At 33.6% G+C, this 24,988-nt stretch overlaps 1 protein-coding gene across 1 annotated transcript in view; it reads right to left on the bottom strand.

Annotated features, from left to right (window-relative positions):
• Positions 1-24,988, bottom strand: part of ERBB4 (erb-b2 receptor tyrosine kinase 4) — a 1,180,328-nt gene that overhangs the window by 198,290 nt on the left and 957,050 nt on the right. Inside the window, exons 17-19 of the mRNA XM_059168147.1 lie at positions 18,845-18,977; positions 14,346-14,468; positions 10,859-10,957 (exon numbers count right to left, since the gene is read on the bottom strand). Of these exons, the coding sequence (XP_059024130.1) occupies positions 10,859-10,957; positions 14,346-14,468; positions 18,845-18,977 (355 nt within the window). The remainder of the gene's footprint in view (positions 1-10,858; positions 10,958-14,345; positions 14,469-18,844; positions 18,978-24,988) is intronic.

Raw genomic sequence — 24,988 nt, 5'->3', positions numbered from 1 at the left:
TTTGTGGCACTCTTTTGGATGGCCAGCATTAATAGGCAAATATTCCTAATAAATTAATCTCCACAACTAACAGCCACAGTGAAATGGAAATTAACAAGTTCTTGCTTTTATTTTTAAAATAAAAATATCTGAAACAAGAAATATCAGTGTTTATATAAGTACCTACATCCAAAAACTGTGTTAAACTTCAATAACATACTTTGAAGGAGTTAGTGTTGAGTAAGTTATAAGAAAATATTTGTATTTTAACTTTTCCCTCCTGACTTAAAGCAGATTCCACATCAACCAACAAACTCCACAGTCGCATACAAGATGGTTTATATATCATGTATATATCGCATAAAATATATAAAAATAAGTCTATGAAATACATATAGAAGAAACAAGATAAGGATAAAAATAAACTGAAACAAGGTCAATTATTTTCTAAAATGCTTGCATTTTAGAGGCACCTGGTTGGCTCAGTCGGTTAACTGCCTTCGGCCAGGTGATGATCCCAGGGTCCTGGGATAGAGCCCCACGCTGCTGAGCAGGGAGCCAGCTTCTCCCTCTCCTTCTGCTCCCCAGCCCCACCCATCCCACCTGTGATCTCTCTCTCTGTCAAACAAATAAATTAAGTCTTTAAAATGCATGCATTTTAGACAAAAGCAATCAAATAAATTGGAAGACCGAAAAATGTATTCCTGCATCGGTGAAGAGTTTAAAAGATCCTTAAATCCACCCACCATTAATGACACTATTTCCTTCTATGAATTTCCTGTCATACTTCCTCTGTTCCAACCTGATAAAACATTGCTTTATCAACTTAATATCACCAGACAAATCTCACCAAGTTTAAGTCTATGCCATGATAGTGATCTAATAAGCCCTAGAGCACAAAGATGGCATGGGACTGTGTGCATAGTAGGCCCTCCATAAAAGCCTATTAAAAAACAAATGAAGTAAGCATATCCACCCTTCAAACTAAAAATAAGTATTTACTAAATTCTTACTACTCAGTAAGTGGGTGGTAAAGGAGTTACAAAGCCTGAAGTAGCTATCAGTTAGAAGATACCAACAACCCTGCTGGGGATGCAAAAATAACACACAGCTTTAGGTGCTACACCTTAGTCCATGCATTATAAATTTAGTAGAAAACTAAAGAAAATAGAGTAATGTAGGTTGAAATCCCCTCTGATGTAAGCCAACATTACATGAAAAAAACTAAAGAATATTTTGTTGTGAAGCATCTGTCTGCAAAAGAACAAAATACTTTTTCATTAATGAGAACATAGTAACATGTTCATTAAGTGAATGAGCCATCCTCATTTTGAAATTAACTTATTTTTCATTTTAAAGGGACCTGGCTCGTTACTTTATCACAAAAGTAAAGTATTTTTCTGGCTTTGTACTCAAGCCTCTTGTGTTTGCAACCCTCCCAAAAAGCTTATACACGTTTCCTGCGGTTAATTTACCACAGGTTTGCTAAAGCCAACAATTGTTAATTTACTGATCAGATTCACCTATTATTTGTATACATTATATTAAACATATTCCTAATGCACTCAAACTTCTTTGTGAGGATGCAAGGAAATTACAGTGAATATGGTGGAGATCAAGTGGGGCCTTAGATCTTCATTATAAATTATCAAAAAAAAAAAAAAAAAAAAAAAAAAGAACTGGTTCCCTTGGCTATTTTCTTACCAGGAAAGGAATGAAAAAGGGAAATTTATTTCCGACCATAAATCCCAAATGTTTCATTTTCATTTTCCCCGAGTTAACTTTCTCACCTAGCTAAGCAGCATTTCCCGCTATTATTAGCTGCTCGTCCAATATCAGCTGACCAGTATCCATCAAACGCCTTGCTTCCATGAGCTTAGGGACTCCCAAGGAACCCCACGTATGCAGACTTCTGCTTACAGCTTCTAATTATTTTCTAACAGATAATAGAACATTTAAGTTCCGAGAGGTTAGATTAAATTTGTAAGTGGATCAAAACCCTAGATAAAACTGCAGAGGCTATGATCACTGTGGAAAACTGTAAACTTTTTAGTTTTGAGATAAAATGCCCTCACTGATTGCTTATTTTCGTAACAAACCACTCTCATAATTTTTCTACCTCAGAGGTGCTCATTCTTATTTCTAATCACACTGTGCCCACCTATACATAAACTGTAAGTGATGAGAATTAAAAACATGGCTTTTTAAAAGCTGCAGCAGCTTAGAAATGTTCAAAACAATACCTTGATATTTTTATTTTTACTGGGGAAATAAATTGAGCTTTTTATGTAGTATTTATAGAACAAGTCATTTTTTAAAAAGGCTTAAAGAGAGATTCTATGGTAATCATTTTAGGAAAAGGGGTAATGATGAGATTAAAATATATGTATTTACAGTATAGGCAATACTTATGATTTATTTATATTGATAATATAATTATAAAATATATGTATAATATATAATAATGTATAATATTAATATATATCAATATATATTCATTCCACTATGTAGATACACATATATGTGTGTGTGTGTGTGTGTGTGTGTGTGCGCTACTGAAAATATCAGCACATTGAGCCTTCATTTCCTGAATCAAATCACTGGTACCTGAATAACTGAAATCACCTTATGCCACATAATGTAAATCAGGCTTTTATTCAGGTGGTCCCTTCCTCTAGCAGAAAAAATATTTTATATCCTTGAAACTGCAACCAGAGGATTAAACCTTAATCAAACCATCCATATCAAGGTTTGATATGTTTGAAATTATTTGCTAATTTTTTGGAAATTCTGTTCCCCAGTCTCTGCTTGCCCTATGGGCAAGAGCTTTCTACCTGAATTTTATGAACAAGTTTTATATGATAAACAGCTCTTCCTACTGGTGCAATCAAACGGAGTGAGAATTCTTTCTAAGCCATTATAATTAGCAAATACTATTCAGATTGGAGTCAGAAACTGCACATGATCAGTATAATTCTCTTCTAGTTCTCTGGTGGCACAGCAATACATCCCCTAGTGATTTATGAAATTCACCAAATTGTAGAGTTTACAGAGCTGGAAAATATCTACAATATGGAAAACTAATGCCTTTAACAGATTCCTAATTTTCATTTATTGAATTCAAATATTGGCACAGTAGACTATGTGCCTTTGAGAAATGTCCTTTCATGCACACAAACCCAAGAAATGCTTTGGAGAAACAGAAGCAGAAAACTTAAGTTACATGTTGAGGTTTACAGAGAGAAACCTGTTTTGGTTTTATAGTCTCTTTTAGGTGCTTCAAGAGAAAAATTAAGCCTGTGAGAATATAAAACTTGTCAGGTATGTTGCCTATTTTCAAACATTTTAGTATTCCCTCAGAAATATTCAAAGCTGAAGTTTTAGAATATCTATTAAATTCAGATAACTGATACCAGCAATGAATTATGACTGCAGTCAATTATTTCTATTATTTATTTTTGCCAAAATCTCTGATAAAATCAAACTTTTTTTGCCCCTTTTTATACAGGATCCCATCCACGCATCCTTACTCCTATTGGAATAGATATAAATAGGCAAGAGACAGGGGTGGGTCTGGGGGAAACTCTAATAACAGGTTGTTATTAGAGAAGCAAACACTATCTTAAACCACAACATAAAATATCAGGAACTCAAGATTAAGAAGAAGCTAAAAGTGAAACCTAGCCCTACCTGCCCATATAAAAGGGAAACATTTGCACAGAAGCATTCAAAAGGTTCCCACTAGGGGAGGTTCCTGGCCTCCTCCGCCTCCTCCTCCCCCCCTGCCCCTCCCCCTCCCCCCCCTCCTCCTTCTTCTCCTTCTTCTTCTTTTTTAAGATTTATTTATTTATTTGACAGAGAGAAAGAAAGAAAGAGCACAAGCAGGGGGAGCAGGAGAGGGAGAAGTAGGCTATTTGCTGAGTAGGGAGCCTGATTGGGGCTTGATCCCTGGACCCTTAAATCATGACCTGACCTGCTAAGGCAGATGCCTAACTGATGGATCCACCCAGGCACCTCAGGGTTTTCCCACTTAAAGTGTTTCAAAGAGTCAATACTCTTACTTATAGAGTCAATATGGAAGATCTATTTTTCAGAGATATGTTGTTACTCAGCTACTAAATTTGAGTTTGTAGAAATAAATCAGAGATTAGCATTATAAATATTTAAGGAAGATGATCCAAGTACAATATGGTACAATATGTCAAATAAAGGTAAGACTGTTGGGGGGAAATACTACAGAAATTAATTAGATTGAAATGAAGAAGGCTTAAAAGAGGAATAGAAGTCTTTTGAAAAATAGGGGAAAAAATCTATTCAGGCAATTAACAAAACATTTATTGGTTCCTAACTACATGCTTGCATTATGTTTGTCATTAAATAGGCAGTTGTGGGGTCAACAGACAGTCTTCGTTGTCAAAGATCCTATAGCCTAGTGGTAGAGTGGACTTCTACAATAATAACTAGCACAAATACGTAGGTAATAGTCTATCATGATAGATGCACAAAGGAAAATTTCTAAACTCTGTTAGGTTATAATTTGGATTAAGGGGTCAGGAAAGCTATCTTGGAGATCATATGCTTAAACTGAGAAAATAAGAATGACTGCGAGTTCATCAGTTATAAATGGAAGAAAGACCCTCCAGGCAAAGGCATTGTCCTGCTTGGCTTGTAAGCAGGAGAAAGAAGGTCAATGAAGAGAATGAAGACAGGAAAAGTGATGAGGAGGTCAGGAAGCAAGGATTTAGTATTTTGCCTTAGTGAAGCCACTGGAAGTTTTTATGCCAAGGAGTAACACAATTCAAGACTTGTATTAAAAAGTAAGGAGATCCAACTGGAGGTTATTCTCATAATTCAAGCTGAAGACATCAACAGTTTGGATTAAGGTGGTAGCAATGGAGTATAACAAGAAAAGGAAGCTCTCCAAATGTGTTCTTGGCATAGAATAGAAGCATTTGCTCTTGAATTGGTAATGGATCATGTGAGGGATTGTGACATTCAATGACAAATCCCAAACTACTGATATGGACAATAAGGGTGGATATATACACAAATTATTTACGTAGGTAAGACTGAATGCAGAACAGATTTAGAAGAGAAGGTATAAAAGAACATTCTGAATGTGTTAAACTTGAGATGACCCTGAGATTTCAACTTGGAGATATCAAGGATGGAGAGAAAGTCAGATTCATAAAATAAACTAGAGATGAAATTTGGTAATTCAAAGAGAAAATTTAGGGAAAAGAGGTCTAGACCATGGCACCGAGAAATTTCAGTATTTCCAGGATTGCTTAATGCCAGCATGATTTTGAGAAGCAAGAAAGTTGAGGATTTTTAAAGGAATGCGATTGTAACAGTGAGCCATGAATCCAAGTTGTTTGAGGAGGGATATAGGGAAGGGGCAGCTGAGAGGTAGCGAAAGCTAGAAGAGTAGATATATGGGTGATACCTAAAAGGGTAAAATGTTCCTCAAGTATGTGCAATAGAAAAGAAACCAGAGGGGCAGGAGAAGGCAGTTAGAGAATGGGGTGTTTGAAATAGTGATTTCAGATGTGATGCCATTTCTAATCAAGCTCTATACAGTTAACAGGATATAAACAAGGCTTAATGGAATAAATTATAACAGAAATTATTTACTTCAGTTACTGGTAAATTTCTTTTTTCTTGTGTTTACTTTTCCTCCCTTTCCTTTCTTTTCTTTTTAGGAGACCTTTGAAAGACTAACTTCTATTTCTAATGGAGTTTATAGAATCTCTTTTTGAAGATATTGTTTGATTTTTAAAAGCAAAGTAACTACCTAAATGCTTTCTTAGTTATTTTAGCTATAATTCTTTTAAGGAAAGAAGAATTGTTTATAACTGACTTCTCAAGATCATGGCAGCAGTGTTGAATCCTTTGACATCTAAGTAATGGGCTTTTTAAAAAAGGAATTTTGCATTTTGTTTTACCTCTAAAATTGATTAATTATATTCATGTATGCAAATGAGCAAAATCTGTAAGACCTAAAGATATCATTGGATTAAATTGTATGAATTTTTAAAAATCCATTATTAGTATGATACAGGATCTAAGAGTTATTATTAACTCTGTGAAGTCATAAGCATAAAAATGTTATTTTAATAATGTGAAATTATGTTATTGAACAGAACATCTTTTCAAATAATTTTTTTAAGTCTGCTATAATCTGAAAGAAAATATAAACTCTACTAGTAAATTCTATTTGTCTCAACCCATTAATATGATATCAGTTAGAGTTGGAACAATTCTCATTAAGGCAATGAATATGATGGGGCACCAGGATGGCTCAATCAGTTAAGCGCATCTGACTCTTGGTTTCTGCTTAGCTCCTGATCTCATGGTCATGATCTCACTGTTATGAGATCGAGCCCCACATCAGGCTCTGCGCTGAGTTGAGCATGGAACCTCCTTGGGATTCTCTCTCCTCTCCTTTTGTCTCTCTCTACCTGCTCACATGCTGGCTCACTTTCTCTCTCTCTCTCTCTCCTTCTCTCTCTCAAAAATAAATAAATAAATACATACATACATACAATTTTTAAAGAAGTCATTGAATATCATAAAGGCAATACAAGGAAGAGCAACATGTAAGCAAAACTCACATGGACATTTCTTCTGAAAACAGTGCAATGATCATACAAGATAAATAGATTTTCCTATTGTATAGGGAGAGGGCAACAAGTTCTTCTTCCTTTAATAGAAATATGACTATTTTTAAAAAAGATTTTGTCTATTTATTTGACAGACAGAGATCATAAGTAGGCAGAGAGGCAGACAGAGAGAGAGGAGGAAGCAGGCTCCCCGCCAAGTGAAAGCCCGATGAGGGGCTCGATCCCAGGACCCTGGGATCATGACCTGAGCTGAAGTCAGAGGCTTTAACCTCCTGAGCCACCCAGGTGCCCCGAAATATGACTATTTATACAGTAAGCCTGGATAATCTGAAACATATTTCCTTGGAGCAACTTACTGGGAGCTAGGTGGTTGACTTGGCATGGGAAAGCTGACAGTAAAGCCAACAAACAGAGCACTAAGCTGAAGCATTATTATTATTCAGTCACTGGAATTTAGGATAATTGTTTTTTTATCTCAATATTTTTTAAGAAAACAAATAAATAAAACATTTAAATACACGTACACTTATAAGGGATAATGTCAAGTGATAGTGGGCTTAAATATCAGAGCGAACAACAACAACAAAACAACAGTAGTAGAAATTCAGACAAACTCAAGAGTCTGTCTGATTTGACCAGACCATGTTCCCCAATTCTAGGAATCTTACTCAATAGCTTCATTTTTTAGCTATGTGTTCTGTAGCATTTTATGGATAAAAAGAAAACAAAACACAAAACCCAAAAGACAACAAGGTAAAACCAAACCAAAAATAAAAAAAATAATACCCTGTGCTTTTCCAATGAAATGGTGATATTTGAAACAAAAACTAGACATGTGTATAAATGTAGATATTCTTCTTAAGAAGGTGGACCTCTAGGGTCATTTTCTTAATGTTGTTCAATGTGATCTTCCTTTATGGTAATTAAAGACATACTGGCCATTCAGTAGCTATGTGTTATTATTGTCATTATGAATCCATTAGACATATTCAGGTGAGTTGAGTAACAGCCTTCTGACCAAATTCTCCTTCTCCTGCTTTTAGCATAGCATTTCATAGAATATAGATTGTTTCTTATTTATTTTTGCCTATGGTTTTTACCATAGAATTTTTTTTTTTTTTTTTTTTTAAGACCTTGCTACAATTGCCCATTTATTCAGGCCTTTTTCACCTCCTTTAATAAATTCTAATATTCTTTAAGTAACAGAAATTCTTGCTTCCTGAAACCGCCCCATCCTTTCTTCTACATTTAATTTCCTTCTTTCTGAAGTTCACTCTTCATTTGCTCTTTCACTAGATCTACTCTAAGTATATATCAAAGAATTTTTATTCTAAAAATCATCTCCTGTGCCCTGGATATCAATAGAAATATTGGATGTAGTGAGTTTTAAGTTGTTGCATTTTGTCATTTATTAAAATAACCAGTAACACAGAGCTACATCTAATAAACTTAGTAGTAGTAGTTATTGAATCTAGAACATTCTACTCCAACTATAAAGGTGCATGTTGGGGATAGGGTGGGACAAAGAGATCTAATGCTTAGTAAGAGTATGCAGTTCCCATTATCTTCAGAAGCTTTATTTTTTTTCTTTAAAATGGCATAAAACATATGCTGATAAACAAATATATATAGACACTAGTTTGCAAAAGAGAAGGTAGCATGATTGCAGTATATGTTATATGAGTTTGAAAGTTAAACTTGGAATATTCTACCACATGGAAGGACCCAAACTAAAAGATATGTCAAATAAGACTTTAATCTCAATAACCTTGGGAATATGAGCAACTTTAACATAATTCTTAGGCCCAAATTATAAATAAATTTGCTCACATGAAACCTTCTATTACAGTTTGATATGTTATTTAAGTATTCATAATGATTTACACACATAGTAGATGAGCTAACAATGTTGGTATGAAATGTGGATAATTTTGCATTCAAATTACACCAGCCTGTTTAAAATCTGAATTTATCGTTAACTTTGCCAGTGTGACTATATTTTAATTATTGCGATGTCATACTAATGTTTTGAAGGAAGTTGTGAAAATAGTAGGAGGTGTTTCTGCTTGATATTTATTGAAATTGCCAATAGAATTCCGCCAATCTATTAATCTTCTAGTATTTATCCATGAGGTATGAGGGCTCGGTAAAAATATTTTCCCTAATAAATATTTCTTTAAACTTTTAAAAAGAACATATTGTTTGGAGTCTGTTGGTCACCAGATTTATCAACCATTTAGGAAAATGACCCCTTTCATGGCTCAATCAGAGTCTCATCTAAAATTCAGTAGAAATCTTAAGACTTCAAGCTGCCATCTCCACTCCTGTTTCCATGGGAATAGACTTCAGATCAGGAAAAAAAAAAAATGGATAGGGTTAGGAGCTTTCAAATAATCATTCAAAATCATGATGAAGCTTTTAGAGCTTCTTTCTTAGGTGATTATTTTGTAGCCTCTTAACCCCTTTTTGCCGGTCTGTTTCCATGGAAATATGACAAAAATGGCTGTCTAAGCCTCCAGCAGAGATTATTAGCATTCTTGTGGATTTCAGCTTTGGCTATAGTCTAGGCTAAGCAAGATCTTTTTTTTTTTTTTTTTTTTTTTTAACTCTGTCTTACATATTAACTTATTGTGTATATTCATTGTCCTTTTTCTTCATAACTTTCACTTTGAAAATTCCTTTCACAACATATACGTATAATCAAGATCAAATTGATTGTGACATCACTGAAAAAGGCTTCAGTTTTACATTTTACTATATGAGCCAGGACATGTAGCTGCAGAGAATGTTAGAACTTTTAGACACCTGCAGAAAGAAACACTATTTAGTTACTGGACTCAATGTCTGTCAGGTGTTGGTAGATAAGTAACAAAAGTGGTATTCAAAATATTAAGCAACTGGTAAGGTACAGCACCAACTGATCAGAACAGCTGGTTTGTACCAGTTAATTATCAGTTCTATTATCTAATAACCAATATATTGTTGAACTAAAAGCAGCCCTATATAAGAAAGTAAGCATTATATCCAAATAAATTATTCAAAGTCAAAAACTGAGCTCCTGTACAACCTAAAAAAGAGCTTACAAGAAAAACTGGGTAGAAATATATAGCAATCCATCTTTAAAAATCAAAATGCATATGCTTGCATCATCTTTCATATAAAGGTCATTTAAAAATCAAAATTATTCTTATTATTGAAGATTTTATGCTAAAATAAGAAAGAATATATACATGGGTCTTTGATAGAACCTCTGGCAAGTTATCTTGTGTTCAATGTGAAAAAAATAACAGCATACCTCATACATATTTTATCTGTCCTACCTTCTGAAATTCGCTGAACAGCTCAATCTACAATTTTTGCTAGGGGAAATCTTAAAGTTCTGATTAACTTCATAAAGTATTTTTATTCTTCAGAGCTCTCTTATTTTTCTATAGTTGGAGCTTTTTACCCATTAGGTTTGTCTTCTGAATTTGAACTGAAAAAGTAAATTTCAATTGGTAATTATCTGACTTAGGTAGATTCCTAATTTAAATTTAACACTAACTTACTATCGAAACTAATCTTGATTAATGTTTTTTGTTAGTAGATTATAACAATAATAAAATAAAGCAGCCTAATTAATTTTTCAGACCATCATCCCTACTCCCAAATGCAATTTGCCTTTCTTTACTTCGTGGTTAAATACAAAGCACTTGAGAGCAGAATTTGGCTTGCAGGGTTTCAGCCTTCAGCTTATTTGTGTAAATAAAGTTTACTGGAACACAGTCATACCCATTCTTGCATTTTTTTGTTTTGTTTTTGTTTTCAAAGACCTTATCTATTTACTTGAGAGAGAGAGAGAGAGAAAGAATGAGAGAGAGAGCATGAGAAAGGAGAGGGTCAGAGGAAGAAGCAGACTCCCGTTGATCAGGGAGCCCAATGTGGAACTCGATCTGAGGACTTCAGGACTAGGACCTGAGCCAAAGGCAGTCACCGAACCAACTGAGCCCTCCAGGTGCCCCTGTTTTGTTTTGTTTTTAAGTGTCTATGGCTGCTCACTTACCCAAAGGATGGAGTTGAGTAGTTTCTATGGAGACCACGTTGCACAAAAAAGCCCATTTATTCTCTGGTTCTTTAAGCAAAAGTTTGCTGACCTTTGCTCAAGACTTTAATTGTAGAGTATACCATTTCTTTCTTTTTTTTTTCTTTTTTTTAAATTCTAAAAGCAGTCTATTAAAAATGGATAAAAAACGTGGTTGCCTGGTGTTTATACTTACATCCATGAACTCCACATTGGCTTTGGGACCAGTTGTTTCATTAAGAATCTTAATAGCCACAGGAATCTTTACTGTTTCTCCTTCAGGTACCCAAATGCCCTTTGGGGGGGGAAAATCACATTAAATCTATATGAAGATATAGAAATTTATACCAGAAACAACATTTGATTTAACCACTCAATCTATTAATTTCTTAAAAAATAATTTAGAGATTCTATATTCTTTTATTCAGTCAACAAACATTTATCTAATACCTGTTATGTGTTACAAGTTACTTAGCAACTTTGTTGTTTCCTTTCATTATCTGAAGATGAATCATATATTTATTCTGCTTTCAAGGTGTTTACTATTACATTATAAAGCATTGCTATTATAAAATTCAATTTGAATGTGTGAAAAAGCTTTTCAATAGTGACAGAAATGAAATAAGATATAAATATTAGATTCAGATGATATATCAATTTCTTAAGACTCAGAGAACACTGTTCCAATTTTTGATCTTTAGTTGTCTCATTTGTAATTTAGAAGACTGGGTTAAGTCATGTTGGAGGTTCTTTTCAGCTTTAATATTATTTAATTATTCTGTAACTAAAACAAATAAAGTTACAAAAAAACATATTTTCCTGTTCCTGAAGATTGAATTGGTTTAAAAATTAGTTTTCTAAGATGATTATTTAAGAATTTGTTTTCAAAGACAAGTACTAGAGAGAACTGAGCACATATTAATTTGTCTTTATTATCAAATATTGTGTATGTGTTTGTCAAGGATTTTTATTATCTCTGAATATAAAATATTTATACTGGCCATTGCCAGTTCTCTCCTCCTACAAAAATATCATTATAATATCTGAATAGGATCTACACACTAGAAAGGATAAAGTAGGTGGAACTTGAGTCAAGTACAACATTAAGGTAAATAACAGCATTTCTGAGTAAACAATTCAACCATTTGAATTAGGACAATAATTTTGGTAAGACATTGGGGGTGCATCAATTATCAAAGAATTTTTTCTTTTGAAATTCTGTGTTCTCTTACGAACACAGAAGCAAGAAAATCTCAAATTTTAGCTTATTAGCCCTGACATCAAAAAAGTCTTCTTAGTCCAGTTTTAACATTAAAATGAAAGGGGGAAAAATTCTCTTATTCCTAAAGAGAACAATCTCTAGTTTTTCTTAATATCAGTTGGTTCTAGTCATAAAAAAAGTGTTTTTCATTTTGTACTTCACGCTGAAATGTATGTATTTGTGTTACTGAAAGTTGTAATAATATAAGAGGAGACCTAAACACAAGAATTATTAAAAAGTGAGAATAATACAGAAAAAAGGGGCTTTAACCATTAGAAGGTGAAGTTAAGAGTTACATTCTTCTTGGGGTTAATAGGGAAATCTATGTGTTAAATTAAAAAAAAAAAAAAAAGCCAAGTTCCTTGTGGTATAATTTTTTTTTAACTATTAATGCAGAAATGGGGAGGAAGAAGCCCAAGATCCATAGGCTACGTTTTCTTAGTGATGGTATGTAGGGTAGAGAACAGGCTTACCATTATTCAATAAAGTAACCAGAGGGGGGTTACTTTATAAATATATAGCATCAATATTAAAATATTCCCAAAGTGTACTTTTGAAATACGAATATAAATTCAGTGTGAATTAATTTGTACTGCTTTTTAAATAAGTATAGTCATTATTTTCTAGTCCTAACCAGACAAAAATTCAACTACACTAATATCCATGGTATATTGGTTCAAATCTTTAATGCTTAAACACAGCATATGTCCAACCAGAGGAAAAATCAACCAAGTAATAGCTAAGCTAATATGCATTTCTGTGGTCAAGAGTAGTTCTTTCCCATTTAAGACAATATGCCTTGGTAAGAACTAATATGTTAATTAAAACAGCATCAACTGTAAATAAAATAGGTATAAAATTGAAATGTACTTATGGACCTTTCAATACAAGCAATTTCAATAAAGCTATAATGCTCATGGACAACAGGCAAATAGTTATTCATAATAAAAACATTTATAAAGCTTTATAATTAAAGGTCTAAATGGTAATTTTTCCCTGCTGAGGTCATTAGATCATATTTATTCTTAAGTTAAATGGTATCCATGATTTAAAATAAAATTCACTTTCCAGACCATATCATCTTTAAAATAAAAAGTTAATTATATGCTAGGAACAATCCAAAATTGAGTTACCTTTGAAATGGAATTATTTCTAACATAATATAAATAGAAAAACAGGATAAGTCATATTTCTTTGAATATACAAATAATTTGAAAACTAGAAAGCACCAAGTGAGCTGAGAAGTTTCTACTCAAATTAGGTGTTCAATTAATAATTTTGAGTTTAACGAAACAAAATATGCACACAAAGAGTTTAAGAAATTTCTGCATCTAGGCCTTAGAATAAAATAATTTTATTTTAAAAAGATTAAATTATTTTTGGAACACTCAGGAGGGAAAATTAAGGTTTATATTCTAGTTGTTAATACTTTTTGTTAAATAAACATTTGTTTTAAGTAGAAAAAATGAACATTTTAAAGTGCAAAATTTCTAAGATCCAGTCTATTTTAACAGAAATACTTGTAAAAACTTCAGGCTTGATATAGCTTTAAGAAACCTATAAAACTGTCAAAGTAAAATTTGGGGAACTGTTCTAACAGACATCGCAAGAAGGATTTAGCACTAACCCAGCAGTTTCTTATACTTGTTACTTACGTTAAACATAAATTTCACCACAATTAACCTTGGGCCTGGCCTCCGAATTGGTTTTATAATTAAGCTAAATAAGTAAACATGCAGATGACATTATCTGAACTTTGCCTTTCCAAAAATATCTCTTATTGGAAACCCATGATTTCACCTTTCATTCTATCTAACCTGAATTTCACAAAGAAAGTCACTTTTTTAGTTTGCATATAATGGTGAGGACAACCAAACTGAAAATTTTTCTGCTAAATCATATTAACAGGTAGGCAAAAAAAAAAAGTGGTTTTGGAACGAATCCTATCCTGTTAACAAATCAGGACATTTGTGTGGATTCTAAAGAGACAGGCAGTGTCATTCTGAGGGGGAGATGTGGGAATTAAAGGGCAGGAGAAAAGAACAAGGATTATGGCATATGCTCAGGCCTGTCTGGGACTCCATGGAGCACTGTGTAGGGGAAGGAAAATGGGCTCGAGCTGTATATTCTAGGTAGGGACAAAATTTGCCAACATAAAAAGTGGATCAAAAGGGTATGGACAGAAAGACTATATGCTGTGGCTCTTTGTGACAGTTTCCTGCTTTCCCATGCTAGTTTCTATCCCAGCTTGCTCAATAAAAATGAATGAATTCACTTATGCAGCAACTTCTCAATATGATACTGGTTGTCCTCTCCGAATATTAAAAGGAAATTAGGTTAGCTAGAGCAATAATTCTGGCTGTTATTTAAGAGAAGTCTGAAACAAAAAATAACTGGTGGTATGGGTTATTTTTTTACTTACCTTATAAACTGTTCCAAAAGCACCTGAGCCAAGTACTTTCACTCTTTTGAGCTCAGTTTCTTTCAAAATACGAAGTTGAGCTTGATTGGGTGCAGTACCACTGGGAGTTAAAGGTTCTACCAACTACAAAACAAAAAGAATACAGGTTCTCTAACTTTCAATTCCAGTCAATGCCTCTCCCTTGTCCTCTGCCTGATGCTCTTTCTCATACATACAAAAAAATACACAGGCATACTTTCCTTGACAATTTTTTTGTCGTATGGATCACTCACTATTCCCTCAGTCTATCCTTTCACTTCTCAAGCTCTTTGGGTGAACACAAGTTACAATGTGCCTACTTTAGGCATATTAAGCTAGGAGATTCTCCTGCCCCCTTCCGCACTCCCCCCGCCCCAACATTTTAAAGAAATTTAGGCTAATTAGCGGCTCCTAATCCTACTTTTTGAAGTCCTTCCAGTTTTGCTTTCTACAACAACGAGTCAGATCTTAGTTATGTCCATGTACTCTATCAAAGTTTTCTTTCTCGTTTTAGGAGACTCAATAAATAGAATTAGAAAAATAAAATATAACTAGGAAGCCAGGACAAATGTGTCAGAAGAGAACAAAGTTAACACAATACCAATGCACCAGGACAGTGCTGATAAAATTTTCATGTACATTTGAATTACCTGAGGTTCTTGTGAAAATGCAGATTCTAGGTCAGTAACTCTAAGGCTGTGGCTGAAATTTGAATTTTTGCAGAACTCCAGGTGAATTCTATGTATGATGATGGTCCTTGAGCACATTTTAAGCAGCAAGACACTAGAGTACTTTACAGATCAAATATTCTAAAATTCTATGAAATGATTCTAGATTCTGGGTGAATGCTATGGTATGCACAGGGATAAAATAGCCACCAGCGAGAAAACTTCATTAGTTTTGGCTTCCTGGAGGAGACACACTTTAGAATTGGTCTTGAGGGGAGCAAATTTTGGTTTCAGCTCAGGTCACTATCTCAGGGTCCTGAGATGGAGGCTGCGTTGGGCTCTAAGCTCAGTGTGGTTTCTTTGGGATTCTGTCCCTGCTTGCACTTTCTCTCTCTAAAATACATACATGCATACATACAATCTTTAAAAAAAATAAAATTGGTCTTGAGATAATAAAAATGGATTGACGTGAAGGAGGGTATTATCATTGTGAAGAACAGTTTGGACACAGCATCAAGAAGAAGGAAGAAGACATAAAACAGAATGCAATAGGGTTTGGGACAGGTCTGAAGGATGAGATTAGGGTGGGAAATACGAGATCATATCCTTGGCTGGGTGTGGCCAAAAGGGATAAGTTTGGATAATTTTAGATAAATAAAGGAATTAAGCTTTAAACTCAAACAAATAGCTAGTTCTCTCTCTCTCTCTCTCTCTCTCTCTTTTTTCTTTTTTTCAAGACTGTATTTATTTGACAGAGAGATCACAGGTAGGTAGAGAGGGGGAAGCAGGCTCCCCGCTGAGCAGAGAGCCCAATGCAGGGCTCAATCCCAGGACCCTAAGATCCTGACTGGAGCTGAAGGCAGAGGCTTAACCCACTGAGCCACCCAGGTGCCCCTCTTAACATAAGGGAAGAATTAAAGGCAGTTCCTACTCAAATGGTCTTAAAAACCATCCCAGTGTTTCTCAGTATCTGTTTACAATGCTAAGTGCACTGTGATCCTGTGTCTTGGTTATTATTTTGCCTCTATGAATGTCGTGGTCTACTTAAGGAGCTGAACAGAATCTTGAATATAGGTAAGTATAGCAATACCAGGAATACGGAGATGATAAAAATTATCAATAAATTTGGATTCTTGTTTAAAAGTTTAGACAACAAATATACTTCTATCTCATTTTCAAATATATATATTTTAAAAATGCATATTAAAGTCACATAAAATAAATCTCAGAAAGAATTACAAAATATTTCTAAAACTGGAAAAAGAATCTGTCAGAGAATCTCCTTCTTCCTACTCTGCGGTGCAGAATTTGTTTATTAGATTTTGATACTCACACTATATGTATAAAATCAGGAACTTCAGTGAATTATTTTTTAAAATCACATAACTTATATAAAAATCATATGCAAGATTGGGGACTAGATTTCAGTATTTGGGGCTATATGTATTTAAAATATATGCTTTGTCATATAATATGCCATAATTCCATATTTTGAAAATTTCACAATTCTACCTGCAGGTTTAGTCTTCAACAATTTTCTTAGATCTCACTTAAAAATTTATACAAACACACTTTTCCAGGAATTTGAGAATGATACCTTTAACAGAAGCATTGTTTCATTTTGCAAGCCAGTATGGTGGAAAGAGCATCAAGTTTAAAATTGTAGGTTTGCACACTAGTACTGCCACTTACAGGCTGAGAAAGCAATTTATCCCTCCTAACCCCTTATTTCACACCTGTGAAATAGGTACAGCAATAATTACCACAGAAGATTGTCAAAAGATGAAATGGGATGTAACATAGCTGGAAAACTTGGGAACATTGCCTGCCATATTGTAGGCACTGAATCTGTCACTCTTCAAGGGATAGGATCATGTCCCATTAACGCTTTTTAATTACGGTATCTATCAAAATATCAAGTTTACAGAGCATCTCGTAAGTGTATGTTGAAAAATATTTTTTTCTACTTTTATGCATGTAACAGAAGACAGACAATCTGGAGCAATATGATTTTGGAGAAGGATATTAACTCTAAGTACATTCCAACAATATATCATGCTTTAACAAGTTTTTCACATCTGAGACAGATTTCTAGCTTTCATACTTAAGGATTTGAGTTGATCCTCTTAAGAATCCGTCTTCTGTTTAGATGATAGAAAATCATAGTTATTTATTTTTACTGAGAGAGAGATGGGAATTCTACAATTATCTAATTTAGTGCTAAGCAATAACTTTTTATAAAAAATAGAGTCTGCTTCTAAAACCAATCAGTACGTGTTTATTTAGTAATGAGATGTCAGTTTGAAGGGCATTCCTAGAAAGCACAGTATTAAAAAAGAAGACAAACAAAACAATTATTTTTATAGCAATGGGACTTTCCAGCATGTAGTTAAGGGACAGAATTCTTTTCGTATTTATTCAACCACCTAAATGTCCACTGCTGTTCCAAGCCTTCAGTTCCCCTCCAACTCTAATTCACTTCACTTCTTAGAATTTTCTCCATGACTGCCCCACGCTGGCCATAAGGGAGAATTCTGCCTCCCGCATCCTAGCTAAACTGAAAATATGCACAGCCCATGTGTTGTGCCCAAACTTGTACTCACATGTGCAAGATTGAAAATGATCAAGTTCATCTTTTGTAAACATCTAGCTCAAGTAAAAAATTACTACTATTTTCTTCATGTATATAATTGACTACCTGTCTTATGCTTGAACAACTCTATTGATAAGACAACCCATTCTAATTTTAGACAACTCTAATTCTTAGACATTCTTCCCTGCATATAACTAAAGTAGCTTCCTGAACATTTCATATGATCCTTCTACCTAGTTTCAACTTCTGGAAGAAAAGAGCTAAAATTTAATTCATTATCAGTTTGTAAAATTTATGAATGAATATTCTCATTCCTGTCAGGGTTAAGAGGAAAAGTCAGACTGTCACATTGACAGTGAGCAAAAAACAGATCCAGAGAAGGCTAAGTCTCAGAACAGAATTGCTCTGAGTTGTTCAGCCATGTTCAGACCGCCATAGATGTACATATCAGGAGAAAGAAGGTAAGGTGCAAGTTGAGAAAGATCTGGTAATGCATAGTTTTCTGTAATTGTTTTCCCCCTGTAATCTATACAGTGAAAACTATCACCTTGCATGCTAGAGAACTCAGGGCAGCAATATAAGAGAGATTATAATAATTTGTGGGTAATTTACATATTCACAATAACTAACATGCATTAAATGCTTCCCATAAATTCTGTGGTAAAGTCTGTGTGATTACAACAGGAAGCTTTATCCTGTAAGTTCAGCTTTTCTCTACTGGTATAATGGGACCTGTGGCTGCCAATTTAATGACCCTAATTAAAGCATAAATTGCTTGACTATCTGGCTTTACTTTATTTTTTTTTTTCTGGCTTTATTTTTGAATCAGAAAAATTCTCTCTTTCTAACATTTTTCTAGTCCACTGTTGAGATATCTTCTACCCAGTTGTTTTCTAGTTCTGCTACTGTAATATCCTAGGACTCTAGTGGGATTCCACCTCCAAAAGAAACAGATAAGTCTTTTCAGTAAGATCTGTCATTCATCAGATCATCTCCTTGACCCCTACAATTTGATCTCCTTCGGGCATGAATCTGCCTTGACTACTTTTACTATATAGTCTGATTTTTCATCAACTCTGTGTAACATACTATGAACTCAGCATCATTCATTGCAGGAAATGGAACTGAGTTCTCACCTGGGTTAAAAAACAGAGTATCATCTAAACCTTCTAAACCTAATAGAAGTCCCTCAACACACAGAGAACAAACAAACACCATACCTCTGTTTCCAGGAATCTTCTTAAGGCTCTTTTCTTTTTGATGCTCTTCCTTCTAACATAAACTGCAAATGTTAGGCCCACGATGACCAGGATGAAGAGCCCACCGATGACTCCTGCTGCAATCAGAGGAGTTCTGCCCACCAGAAGGAAAAAGGAGGAAAAAAAAAAAAAAAGTAAGAAGAGAGACAAGACAGAAGGAGAAAAAGAGCAGTTGTGTGATAAATACATTATCCACATATTACAAGTCTTCTCAGAAGAATAACAAACAAAAAATGTATTAGAGCTGTCACAACATTTTGGGGGAAATAAAAACTATTTCCACCTTTTGTTTTGCTTTGCGTTTTACGTAATAAACCATGCACATACAAATAATCTTTGGAGGTGAGCAGCCACAACATGCCATTCAACAACAACAATGACAACGATGACAAAATAACACTTGATAACAGAATGAAGAACACGTGCCAAAATGTGGATATATAAGCATTTTAAATTATTCTTATTTTACTTTTTCTGTAAATAAATGGAAATATATATTAATAATATTGTTGCGGTATATAATATTATTTTCAATATTTTCTCTAAAGTAGGCTTTCTCAACAGTGGCACTATTGACATTTTGGGCTGGATGCTTGTTCACTGCGGGGGACTGTCTTATGCATTTTGGGGTTTTTATCAACATCCTTAGCCTCCCTCCACTGGAAGCCAATAACACCTCATCCTCAGTCATGACCATTTCTCTAGATATTGTCAAATGTCTGCCCAAATCACCCCCAACACCCCACCCCCTGCCTTGAGAACTACTGCTTTCAAGCAAAAATGCATGGTCTGGAGATACATGAACACCACAACTCTGGAGCATGAGGGTACCGGTAAGAGAGATGTGTTGACAAAAGTCCTGTTTCAAACTCTGGCTAGGCAACTGTACTGGGCTAAAGGGCAGGAAAAAGGTTAAGAATTGGGTCAGATAGGTTTTCAGAGTTATAATGACAGGACTAATTATGATTATGAAAAGTGTGCCTAAGCATCATATACCCATAGAAGATGTCTACACATTAAGTATTACATTAAAGGGGGTTAGAAGAGATTCATTAGAGATTTATATATTCTTTTTTTTTTAGGGACTTATATTCTTAAAGTGCTTCTCTAGTACATTGTTAGCTAAGATACAATTTTGAAACTAAGTACTTATTGTCTTCTAAGATAAATTTTTTTCCTTGCTTGAAAAGTAATATTTATGGTCTTAATTTCTTGTTCTAGAGTGGAGTAGTATCTATGAGCTTTCTGTGGTCAGAGCCTTGATGTATATTAATTTGATACATCATAGCAAATAGCCCAGAGTAAACACACAGGTGTTACCTAATACATATTTGACCATGAAGCCATGATAGATAGGGAAACTAAGAAAGAACTTCCTGAATGGCCATGCTTTCCATAGTAAGATATTTTATATCTTATATTCCTGTTTGCAGAAGAATCTACTCTGTACAGCTACATTCTTTTAGAAAAAAAAAAATTAGTCACTTTTGCAAAATAAACTTGTGCTCAAAGACACATCAGAAATAATGATAGTGGATGATCCTAAATAAAATTTTTAAATTTTAAACAGCTCTTGAAAAAAATCTGTGTCACTTCTATAAATGAAGCTGTCTTTTAAAGATTATGACTGTTATATTGCCATATAAAACTACAGAAAAACCTTAAGAAGTATTTCATCCTAAAGGTTGTTTCCTGACAGCTGAAAGTACTATAGCATACTGGAATGTTGCTATAATTCAAATAGATTTTCCTAAACGGAATTTTATAAAGATATAAAAATCTATGCTGAGAAAATTAAACCGTAGTATGGACACAAACTCATCATTGTGATGTGTGTTGGCGTATGTAAGATCATATTTTTGAACATGGCAGTTAAATATGTATTTCAAAAAATATTTTAAGTTTTCAGTCCAAGGCATAATTTTCAGATTAAGTGCCTAACATATCCCTGAAAAAGCCATTACTACACAAAGGGTTGTATTTTTTTCTTCAATCCAATATTTTTGTTACAAAGGATTTATATATGACTGAGAATAGTGCCCAACACTTTGTTAATTGTAGATTGAACTAAACTCTAAACTTCCTCTGCTCATCTATTTTGCAAAAGAATAAGTGTCATGAATTTATGAAAATACATGTCAATATCACTGTAAATTAACAGAAAATGCTTTATTTTATTTTTGTTTGTTTTCCATTTTAAGAAGAATCATTCCTAAAAGAACAAAAGAAGACCTCTGCCTTCATTCTTTCCATTTATTTTGGATAGCTATCAATTGTCATGTCATTACTATTTAGTTAGGTTATGGCAATGCACATAAAACACCAAAAACCTCAATAGACAGTAATTTCTATGTTTTTCTAGTTAGTATTTACATTCAATATTTTCCCATAGCAGTTCCTTGGTTGATTTACATTTCTTTACCATTTTTCTTCTCTTACCCCTCTGTAGGAGTGATAGAGGTCCAAACAACCCCAAAAAATAAAGAACTAGAGTTTCTACACCTAAAAATTGTACACAAGTGTTTTGTTGGACTTTTTAAGCGGTCAAATTCTTCATATTTCAGTAGAATTTATTCTTGAAAAATAAATCATGAGCCACAAGTAACCAGTCAAATTGAGAAGGGGGAATATTCCAAAAGAAAATTTGTATGTTCCCTTTAATAAGTGAATATGAAAAATAAGGTAATGGTTTTGATTAAGAAACTTACTGGTTCTAACAACAAGGTTTGAAATTCAGTCCTGGACTGGACCTTAGTTTAGACAACCATTTGTATAGACATTTTTCAGGTAACTTGAAAAGTGTAATTATGGATTAGGTAGTAGATGAGATAGAAATGTACTGCCATGGGAACATGAAGGCTGGAAATTTAAAAGATTGGGTTAGAAACAGTTGAATATCAATGGAAGAAAAATCCATATATGCACATGTATGTGCATAAGAATATCTAGAATATACAATAAGACATTAAACAGTACGTGTCTTTGGATAGTATAACTATAGTGCTCTTATTTTGTATTTTTGCTAGCAGACATTTTCTAATTTTATACAATGCATTTATATTTCTTTTGAAATAAAAGTTTGTTAAATTTAAGAGAAACATAGAAAAATAAATCCCTGTCTAAAAATTTAGTTTTATAACAATGGCCTTGTTTTCCTTTTTTCCTTGATTTTTTACTTTGCATTTTTTCAATTAATTCATTTTGCTATCCCCTGTCCACTTTTACAATGCAAGTACTTCTGAAGATATTTTCTATTAGTTGTAGTTTAATGCATCTGAGACATTTACTACTCACTATGTTGTGTATAATTAACACTTTGCTTCATAAAATTAATCTAATCTGAACAGTTCATACTATTTACACATTTCCTACTCTTCGCAATTTTGATGATCCCTAGATATTTGTAGGTGTAGGATAGATGTCCATTTTTTCCTGAGTTAATGCTTCAACTCTTTATGAGGACCCTTTGGATAAAAAGGAGATAGCCACTTAGGTTGCTTTTTAAAAATTGCTGCATATCCTTCCTAGGTATAATGATAGCTATTGACAACTAAGTTATATTTCTGAAACAAAGTGTTTCTTCATACACGTGAATCAGAGTAACCTCTTAAAAGGCTGGGGTATGACACTGTTTACGAGATCATAAAGTTCAAAGGCTAAGGGATCTGGAACACTGCCATTCCTTATCTGCTATATGAGTACTGTTTGTTTGTTGTCATTTGCCTATATATTAAAAAGGGATGGGTCCCCTAAAATATGAAAGGACATTTCAAGTGCCAATTCCAAGCTTAGATTAAAAGGATGTAATCAACTGATAATTTACCTAATTCTGTGATTTGGAGATACTATAATAAAACAGATATCTTCCCACTATTCATAGAGATTAATATAATAAAGATTCTGCATCACAAATGAACTTGGTTCACTTATTTAAAAACATATAATTTAGGTTTCATAATTTCATTTAGAAGTTCAGAAACAACAGAATATATTATATTCTATTGCCTTGAATACAATTATCTGTCTTAAACAGTTATCTATAAAAGAGTAGTATCTTCCAAACTGTATTACTCATATAATAAGATATATTCTTAACATTTATTGCTGTGTTTGAACCATGCTATTCATCACTGGAGAATAAAAAATATGAGAGAATATATGAAACCTGATTTTATAAACATCCAGATATTTTCCTTCATTGATCTGTTTCATTCCAGATCAGGTCAGAAAAAAAAGATGTAGCAAAGTCAATATAATTTAAGATTAAACTCAGTGGGTCTAAAATTATTATACCATTATCCATTAATGTCAAGGGCAGACTATCCTCCTAAAAATATACAGTGGTATTTTCTTTAAAATTGCAAACTTAGTAAAATTGGTATTTTGACTAATGTAGTCATTGCAAAGAATGCTACATCTACAAGATTCTTTCATAGATATATCACTAAATAAGAGGACTGTAATTTTAAAACATATGTATATTTTTCTTTATTTTTTGAATACAGAATAATTTTCAATACAGATAAGAGAAACTGATGTCCTACAAAACACCAATGGCATAATTTGTAACCAACAGCATGGCTTTAAATTACTGAACTCCATATTTGGAAACTTTTAAATTAAATTAAATAATATGGAGAAGGGTCTCAGTATTCACTGGATTAGATTTAGAGTGAATTCACTATTTACGGGTACTGAAGGTTAAAGAGGAGTTTTTGTGTTGTGTCTTTTTTTTTTTAATTTAAATAGAAAGTAAAACCAAAAACAACAGGCTAGTCAGATAACTTTAACAGGGCATTTTTGTATAATAATCTTTAAGTAAAACAGCAAAATATCACCTCTAACATTATTGGGTTGTGTGTGTGTGTGTGTGTTTTACCTTTCAAATTCTGCATGATTTTTTCCTTACAGTGGCATAATGTGCTGGAAAGATGTTTGAGAGTCAGACAAATCTGAATTTTGATTGTATGTCTGCCTCTAACTGTTGTGAATGTAGTTCTTCTATCAGATAACTCAGCTTAAATACATATAAATACATTCTTCACTTAAGGTAAAACAAAATAAACACAACAGGGAACTGTCTATTCTTTTTTACATTTCTGAGCTCTGATGACTTTGCCTCTGGATCCTACCAAATAAATCGAATTTAAAAATTAAACAAAATACCTTTAACCATTTGCGAGTCATATGCTTTCCTTTAGCCAGAACAATCTGTATTTGTGTCAGTGCAAATATCAATAGTACTCCACAGACTCTCAAAAGCAGCCTTGGGGCACCTGCGTGGCTCAGTGGGTTGGGCCTCTGCCTTTGGCTCAGGTCATGGTCTCAGGGTCCTGGGATCAAGCCCCACATGGGGCTCTCTGCTCAGCGGGAAGCCTGCCTCCCTCTCTCTCTCTCTCTGCCTGCTGCTCTGCATACTTGTGATCTCTTCTGTCAAATAAATAAATAAAATCTTAAAAAAAAAAAAAAGCCTCGTGTGAGCAATGAATCAAATGTTTACCTTAACTTTAGCCCAATTTAGAGAAACTAGGATACCTCAAGCTAACACGTCCTTACATATAACAGCTAACAAGTCTTCATATATAACGCACATCTAAATGTGTGTGCATGTGTACACTGTGCATGTATATACTTATATATATTCGTACAAGAGCCTATTAGTATGAACAGGGTTTACTTGCTAGGAAAGTAAATTAATCATTGCCTGTAATAATTATATATGTAACTTAAATGGATGTTTCATAAATTAGGGTCAGATGTTATGATTCTGTGTAGTCTTATATTTTATTTAAAAAATATACTTGGGTAATAATGGCTATCATCTTGTACCCTGTCTTCCTTCTGAAAATCTTACAGTGGCATTCAGACAAAAGTGTGAATCTGCCATGAACCACAGGTTAAACCTATCATCAGCAATGCACTCCATATTTCCTAATTTGCTCTTGCTATAAGAAAAATAGAGTTGACCAGAAATATGTTGACTCAATTAAAAAAAAAAATTGATTCATTATTGAAAGAAAATTCTTAGAATCATTTGCCAACTATGATAAGAAACACGATTTTGGGAATGACATTTTCAATATTTTATTAGTTAGATAAGCAGTT

This window comes from Mustela lutreola, chromosome 3 (assembly GCF_030435805.1).
Source record: "Mustela lutreola isolate mMusLut2 chromosome 3, mMusLut2.pri, whole genome shotgun sequence".
Taxonomy (NCBI): Eukaryota; Metazoa; Chordata; class Mammalia; order Carnivora; family Mustelidae; genus Mustela; species Mustela lutreola.
The sequence above is the reverse complement of the archived record's forward strand: the minus strand, read 5'-3'. Positions and strand labels throughout refer to the sequence as shown.